Here is an 8,148-nt window from a genome sequence, read left to right as displayed (position 1 = left end):
GTTTTCCCTTCTCACACCCTTCTTACAACCCCTCTTCATGTCGGGGAGACAAAAGCCTGCCTGTAGTTACAAAAACAAACTTTTCCCAGATTTTGTCAGCTGAGCCTCTAGAGACAAATATCTTTGGTGTTTTATTTCCTCAAGTATTTTCTGAGTGCCTGCTGTGCATCAAGCACTGTACTGAATAGTGCTGAGGACCCACAGGAACCAAATCGGCATCTTCTCATGAAATTCAGACTAGTGGCAGAAAACTGGACTTGTGATGAAGGAGCAGATGAAGTGCTCTGGAAATTCAGGGGTGAAGGAGGAGGATGAGCTGTCTTTAGAGATGAAGCAGTAGTATATAGAGGAACCAGAGGGGGCAATTCCAAATTAAATGAACACAGGGCAGCTTGACAGCTCACTGGGCCCATACAAAGAACGTGGTTCATTTTGTGTGTGGGGGGAGGGGTGCAGGAGGTGGGTGGAGTTAATGGAGTAGGGGTTGTATAGTACCATTGTTAAAAGCACGGGTTTTAGCTTATTCACTGTGTGACTTCAGGCATATAACCTCTGAGCCTGTCAAATAAAGGTACAGTATTTACTTCACATTCAAAATAATGCATTTCAAGCCTGAGCATCACGGTTGGCACAAAACTGCTGTTTTTTTGAACACCAACTATCAAATATGTGATAGAAATGCCTTGAATGTCAAGATAAAGAATGTATATATTCTCTGGGTAACAGGGATCAAACAGATTTTTGAGCAATAGAGGACACTGATGAGAGGTACATGTAAGGGACTGGATCCTGAGTCAAAGTGTAAGCCGTTGCAGTGGTTGCAACCCCACTTACTTCTGTCTCACTCCCATCCAAACCTCCCTACCCTCAATCCACAAGCATTTCAAAACCATGTTTCTAAAAACCAGCCATTTATATCTGTTTAGGTAAGTAACAGGAGTGAGGTGGTGTATTTACAAGTTGGCTTGTCCAGATATACTATAACTTAGTGTCTGTATTTAATATTGACAACCAAAAATATATATAAATATCTTGCATCTATACACAACAGGGCAGGAGTCTCCGTGTCTTCTTGAGCAGTGAGTTTGCAGGCTCCCACAGGCCCTCTTCTCATGGTGATAGTGTGGCCCTCAGTGCAAAGGAGACTAGAACCCGGCAGCCCAGACTGGCCCTTCCCCTCTCCTCCCTGCACTCCAGTGCTCCCAACTGGTCTCAGGTAAGGAAAGATTAATTTGAGTGGTTGGGTAGGAAGAGATGGGAAGGGGTAAATCCTAATGGAGCCTGACCCCTAGAGTGGGGAGATCCAGGCCAGCAGAAAGGGTGGCCATAGCCACCTCCTGGGATAGAAGCTTTGTAGTTCATAGTTCGATTAGTGTGTCCTTAGGACATAGGTCCAGCCCTACAGATTAGCTTGGTGAAGAAGGCAAGTGTCTGGACAGGGCTTAGTCTCCACCCTCAGGCATGGAGCCATTCAGGGTGAAGCCTGGGATGTGTGTACAGGAGACTCAGGCTGATATAAAAATAACAAAATCAGTAATAAAAAAATTATAAAACCTGTTGCTTGTCTGAATAGATTTGAGCAACAGTCTTGCTTTTGTTAAAATCCTGGAGCCCTTAAGTCCTGAATATTCTTCTGGACATCATTGCTGGCTGGAGAAAGGAGCCCCAGGCCCGGCTCGGCTGACATCTGTCAAGTTTGGAAGTCTCATCCAGCTGCCTGTGCTCCTGAGAGATCCTTAGGGCTGCTGGGAGCAGGCCGGGCTGGTGATCTGGGGCGCCTCACACTTGGGAATCAGCCCCCAGGGGATGGAACAGCTCCTCGGGTGTCTTGTCACTTTGGCTGGCTCCCCCCTGCCGGAAGCCAGAAGCGATCTCATCGAAGGTCCGGCCTTTAGTCTCAGGAACTTTGAAGTAGGTGAAGATGAAGAACAGAACCAGGAGCACAGTGAAGATGATGAAGACGTAGGGACCACACAGTTGCTGAAAGACACACAGACACGCTTGGTTGGAGTCATGACCCTACATCCTGGCTGTAGGACTTTGGATAAGTCACTTTACCTTTGGGCCTTTGAGCTGAAAAGGGAACATCCACCTACCCAGGGATGCTATCACAATTAAATGAGACCACGCTTGTACCTAGAATGTAACAGGCTCCAGGAACACCATTCAAGGCTAAGGGGAGAACCCTGGAGTTGAGGTCAGCATTCTTGGTCATGTGACCTGGGCTTCCTACCCTCAGTTTCCTCCTCAGCATGATTCCTAATGAGAATGCTGGGCCAGCACTTTGCACAGCACTGTGGGGTCGTGCGTGCAGGCGAGAAATGGTGAGTATAGAGACAGTGGGGGTTCTCACCTCCACATACTGGAAGCACATGCCCACAATGAAATTTGAGGTCCAGTTGGAGAAGCCTGCAACGGCAATGGCAGCTGGACGTGGACCCTGGCTGAAGAGTTCAGCCACGATGAACCATGGGATGGGGCCAGGACCCACTTCAAAGAAGGCCACAAAGCCAAAGATGGCCACGATGCTCAGATAGGACATCCAGGGTAGCTGCTCCTGTTGAGGATGATGGAGAGGGGGGAAAATTAGACTGGGTTGTGATGGATCCTCAGGGGAAACAGAAGCTACAGAGGCCGGAGCAGAGCTATGAGAGAAGGCAGGAAGCCTGGGGATGGGCCTGGATTTGTTGTGTACCCAGCGTTGGGCCTAAGTTTCCTCATCTGAACAAAATGATTGAAGTCCTGCAGGGTGGCTGCAAGTGTTGAGTCCACCCCCCGGGAGTGGTAATGTGGTGTGCACGTGGACGGTGCTAAGAGGCCCCGTGGTCCCCTGTCTGTGCCTGCAGCACAGTCCGCCTGTGGCAGGATGCAGAAGAACATTCCTGGGGGTGGGGTGGATTCAGGTTCTAAGGCATGTGAGGTGCCCAGCTCAGGCTGGCACAGAGTAAGCGCTAAGCATACGGTTCTGCATATAACCATTCTCCTTGAGCAGGCCAGGGTAGAAAATTTATGGGCTTTCCACTTGCTGCCTGTCTGGCCTTTCGGCAACCACCAAACTTTCCAAGCCCAGGTTGAGCTGTAAAATGACGGTCATGGTGCTTTCCTTGCCCAGAGGCTGAATAAACAAGTGCCTGTGTGTGAGTGCCAGGCACAGGGTTGGCACAGGGGTCACAGTCACAGGCTTGGGACTGAGGTTGATTCCTGGCTTCATCCTTTGTCTGACAAGTTACTAACCTCACTGGGACTTAAGCTTCCTCCCCCATAGAATGGGAAGAACTGAACTACACCTCCAGTTGTGTGAACTGAATGAGGCAAGGCGTGTTTCTGCACCTCTGTGGGGAGGACAGAACTACTTCCCGGGGTTGCTGTGAAGATGAATTGAGGCTACAGATGAAGATTGGAAAGGGTTAATATTAGGCAAAGCAATTCCTTAAGGAGGTGAGAGTTTGGGGTCTGGGACCAGAGGTGCTGCGCTGAGAATCCATCAAGCAGGGAGGAGCAAGTTCAAGAGAGGATGTGTGTGGTTTGGAAGGAGACAACTTCAGGAGCCAGAAGGTCGGACCCACACCCAGGGAGAGTGCAGCCACCAACAGGCCTGCCGCCCTGGGGCTGAGACAGGCATTTTGGGATCTGAAGCCCAGGCAAACTCTCCCGCATCCCTCACTCTCCAGAACCTAGCAACTCACCAGCAGTGCCAGCGCGATGGTCATGAGTATGGCACAACCCGCCATGCCAGCCAGGCCTATGAGGTGCAGGGTCCGCCGGCCTGCTCGCTCCACCACAAACAGCTGTGGGCAGAGACAGTGTGAGTGCCACCCCTGCCTGGTGCCCTTCTGAACCCGCCCACCCAGAGGCCTTGCCTCAAGAGCTGAGAAAGTCACAGGGCACTGCAAAGACCAGTGGGGAAGATGGCACTGCCTCTTCCCTGGGGTTTGGCTGGGGGGGCCAGTAAGCAAAGACTCACCGACACAACAGTGAAGGCCGTGTTGACGATACCGGAGCCAATGGTGGCGTACACAGGCTGCTGCACCCCCGCCTTCTCGAAGATGCTCGTGGAGTAATAGAAGACCTGCCAGACAAGAGAAACTGTTGGGGCCTACCTGGACATTGTGGCCCTTCCCTGCCTCTGTAGCAGTGGATGTGGGACCCAGGATGAGTAAAGAATGAAGGGGACAAATACTTAGGCAGAAGGACACTGCACTGCAGTGACCTTATGGGCTTGGGGTCTAAAGGGAAGCTTCTCCTTCAGCAGAGGCGTATCTGTTGTTTCAAGTTTGGGACTTGTTCACCATGCACACTTGACCAGAGGGCTTGGCTGGGGCACAGGAAGGGTGGGTGGGGGCACTCACAGCGTTGATGCCGGACAGCTGCTGGGACAGCTGCAGCACCACAGCGATGAGGATGGGCTGGCGGTAGGCGGGGGAGCGGAAGAGCTCCAGGATGGTGACCTTCTTCTCCCGCATCATCTGCCGACTCTCTTCCTTCATCTCCTGCAGGTCATGGGTCACGTCAGCCGTCCCGCGCAGCTTCTTCAGCACTGGGGGGACCGGAGGGAAGGTGGGGGTGGCTCAGAGTGGGAAGAAGGCCAGGGCTCAGGGAGTGGGGAGGAGGGCAGGGCCCTGCCCGTACCACTCTTGGCCCGGTTCTCCTCGTTGCGGTTGATGAGCAGGAAGCGGGGACTCTCGGGGCAGAAGGGCAGCACGATGCACTGCAGCAGGGCCGGGACGAAGATGATGCTCAGCAGCAGGGGCCACAGGTCCTCGTTGCCCATGATGGAGTCCAGGCCGAACACCTGGGGGAAGCAGGGGCCGTGAGCGCCTCTGCCCTGACCCCCCTTTCCCACCCCGTCCTGCCAGAGTGGCCTTCCCTACTTTGTGTCAGCTGCTGCTTCAAGGAAGGGCCCCAGTTCTAGAGGCTCTGCCACTAGCATGAGCCCTGTTTCTCAGTTTCCTCATCGGTCACATGGGAAAAGTAGGACCTACCCCACAGTGTTGCTGGGAGGACAAATGACAAGGCCACAGATGTGTCCAGCAAGAGAATGGGGGCTGCTACTCTGCCACAGGAGGGTTTTGGGGACAGGGAAGGGGAAGCCTCCTGGAGAGAGGGTACTGTGCATAACAGCCTGTGGCATGTTGGGGGAAGGCGGGCCCTGTGGTTGGAGGCCTAGAGTGAGAAGAAAGGGATTGAGAAGAGCCAAGTCATCTTGCTCTCAACTGGGAGGCCATGGTGCTGTATTCTCTGGACCTGTGTACCATAGTTGTCCTCTGCAGGGCTGTGGGGGCTGGGTGGAAGAGAAACTCTGCCCTGCTGGGCACAGATCCGAGAGCCACTGAAGCTGTGGGCAGGGGCCGTGCCGGGCAGGTAGATCCTGCCCCAGCTTACCTGGGCGATGAGGATGCCGACGACAATGCCCAGCTGGTGCAGGGTGCCCAGGGCCCCACGAAGGGCTGTGGGTGACACTTCACCCACATACATGGGCACGAAGCCTGTGGTCAGGCCGCAGTACACACCGATGACGAAGCGGCCCAGGATCAGCATCTCAAAGGACTTGCCCAGTTTCGAGAAGCCCATGAGCACGGCGGACACGAAGGCCAGCAGGTTCATCATCAGCATTGAGTTCCGCCTGGGGATGGGGTCACAGGTCAGGCCGGTGCCCACATTCCTTGGGCTCCCAGGGGCTGGGTCAGAGGTAATACCCTGGAACAGGCAGATAAGTCTCCCCTACCTCCCACCCCATCTGGGACTCCCTGGGCAGGAGGGCATGGGCCCTCCAAGGGCAGTGCCAGGACCTCTCCTACTTACCGGCCAAAGCGGTTAACGAAAAGGCCCACAGAGAAGGAGCCAATCATGCCCCCAACAGAAAAGATGGCCACCGAGAGGGACCAGAGCGTGGTGAGCGTGGTGGGCAGGATGCGCTCCCCATAGCGGTGGACCCATGTCTGGTTGTAGAACTCCTCGATCACCTGCAGGGGGAGATGCAGCCTGGGTGAGCAAGCCAGGGGCCAGGACCCAGTCTTCCTTTTCCTTTCCCCTTGCACCCCTCCCTAAGAGAGGGCCAGGGCCTGGCTCTGCTACAGATTCACTGCATGTTCTTGAGCCAAGTCCCTCTATTTTTGTGGGCCTCACTTTCCCCAGGCCAGAAACAAGGGGTTGGAGTTCATCTGAGAGCCCCGCCAACTCTCCCACTTCCCCTAACGTGTGGTTTCCAGTGCCCTGTGGTTTCACAGGCTCAGTATGACTTGCTGGGATGATGGCAAGTGATCAGTGGTGGAAGTTCAGGCATAGAACAGAGAGGTACAAGACCAGGTGTGGTGGCTCACGCCTGTAATCCCAGCACTTTGGGAGATCAAGGCAAGCAGATCACTGGAGGTCAGGAGTTCGAGACCAGCCAGACCAACATGGTGAAACCCTATCTCTACTAAAAATAAAAAAAAATTAGCTGGACGTGGTGGCGCAAGCATGTAATCCCAGCTACGCGGGAGGCTGAGGCAGGAGAATTGCTTAAACCCAGGACACGGAGTTTGCAGTGAGCCAAGACTGCGCCACTGCACTTCAGCCTGAGTGACAGAGTAAGACTCTATGTCTCAAAAAAAAGAAAAAAAAAAAGAAATACAGAAGAAAAAGGGTCTTCTTACTTGCCCCTGTTCTCCTCACCATGTCTCAAAGCCCCAAGGGCCCCTCTCCTGCCACCAGGCCCTCTCCCCAACCCCTTGCTAGAGAGGAAGCAGGGGCTGACAGACAGGTTCTGCCGTCCAGGAAGTACAGACTCCCCGACCACACTGAGGGCCTGGTGTGACAAACTCACACATGTCACCCTTCAGAAGTGCTTGAAAGACTCACACTGTGGCTTTCTGTTCCCCAGGCCTAGCTCCCTTGTGTCTGGCCTGCGAGCACCCCCTTGAAGGACCCACGGCCTCCTCCCCTCTCCCAAGGGCCCAGCTAGGAGGTATGGGGAAAGCCTCCACACAAGGAAGCAGTTCCAGGAACTGGAAACACCCGTCCTAAGACAGCCCTGCCCACCAGCCCTGCCCCCATCCTGGCCAGCTCCCACGGATGTGGTAGGCAGGCAGCACCGGTTCTGCCTGAGCACACTCACCACACTCTCAGTGCCATGGGACTGGCCAGACCCACCCAGCCACACGTATAGCAGAGTGCAAGCCTAGTTACCCAGAAACGGCTTCTTGTGCATGTATACCATCACACACACATACCCGTGCTCATAGAATATAAATATTCCTGCTTCAGCCAGTCACAAACTCACATGCCCCTCGTCCCCTACCACTTACAGCTCAAACTCAATTCCATGTGAACCCAACCCATCCCAACACCCCTCCATGTGTGTGCATGCCACAAGTTCATGCACACACAGTGGTATGGAGCCTCTGCAGCCTCCATCACTGCTGTTGGTCCTCCTTATCCCTTCCAACCCACTGAGGTCTAGCAGAAGAAGGTGTGGGCGAGCACACTTGCCAAACCAGGGCCTGCAGTCCCAGAAATGCCCACCTATTTGAATATGCTGGGCCTGCCTCCTGGTGCCTTCCTTCCCGTTGCTGTGGGTCCTCAGCCTATAGCCATCTTTTTCCCTGCCCTGTCACAACCTGTCCCAAGTCAGCAGGCATCTGATGGAGGCCAGCCTCCAAGGAGCAAGGATAGTTGGTAGGGCAGAGGCAAGCCCTAAGGATCTGCTTGTCCGTTCCAAGGACGCCATGCAGGGCAGTGAATAGAAACCTGAACTCTGAATCTGGACACAACTAAATTCAGGTCCTAGCTCCACCCCTTATTTCCAGTGTGACCATGAGCAAGTTATTTCATCTGTGAGTTTCCATGGCCCCATTTCTAAAGTGCAAACATTAGCAGTAGCTGCTTCACAGTGCTGCAGGGAATCAGTGAAACAGTGCTTGGTGTCATCATCCCTAAAATCACCTCACTGCACACTGGTGGTCTGAAGGCTGTGCAGACCACTAACAGAGTCTCCCCAAGCCTTCAACCTGTAACTCAAAATCGGGACTCCTGCCAGGTATCAATCCAATCTCCCTACCTACCACACCTTTGCACTACACACCATTTCCCACCCCTCTATGCTTTTCAGATGCTACTACTCCTGCCTGGAAGGTACACCTGGCCTTACTGCTGAAACCTTTTGAGATC

The 8,148-nt window shown here is 53.8% G+C and overlaps 1 protein-coding gene across 1 annotated transcript in view; it reads right to left on the bottom strand.

Moving 5' to 3' along the window:
• Positions 1 to 894: 894 nt before the first annotated feature.
• SLC2A1 (solute carrier family 2 member 1) overlaps positions 895 to 8,148 on the bottom strand; it is a 33,162-nt gene continuing 25,908 nt past the window's right edge. The window contains exons 3-10 of the mRNA XM_054495162.2: positions 5,803 to 5,963; positions 5,383 to 5,623; positions 4,630 to 4,792; positions 4,350 to 4,537; positions 3,965 to 4,069; positions 3,687 to 3,788; positions 2,354 to 2,557; positions 895 to 1,980 (exon numbers count right to left, since the gene is read on the bottom strand). Of these exons, the coding sequence (XP_054351137.1) occupies positions 1,780 to 1,980; positions 2,354 to 2,557; positions 3,687 to 3,788; positions 3,965 to 4,069; positions 4,350 to 4,537; positions 4,630 to 4,792; positions 5,383 to 5,623; positions 5,803 to 5,963 (1,365 nt within the window). The 3' untranslated portion in view covers positions 895 to 1,779. The remainder of the gene's footprint in view (positions 1,981 to 2,353; positions 2,558 to 3,686; positions 3,789 to 3,964; positions 4,070 to 4,349; positions 4,538 to 4,629; positions 4,793 to 5,382; positions 5,624 to 5,802; positions 5,964 to 8,148) is intronic.

The sequence above is a fragment of the Pongo pygmaeus genome, chromosome 1 (genome assembly GCF_028885625.2).
Source record: "Pongo pygmaeus isolate AG05252 chromosome 1, NHGRI_mPonPyg2-v2.0_pri, whole genome shotgun sequence".
Lineage (NCBI taxonomy): Eukaryota > Metazoa > Chordata > Mammalia > Primates > Hominidae > Pongo > Pongo pygmaeus.
The sequence above is the reverse complement of the archived record's forward strand: the minus strand, read 5'-3'. Positions and strand labels throughout refer to the sequence as shown.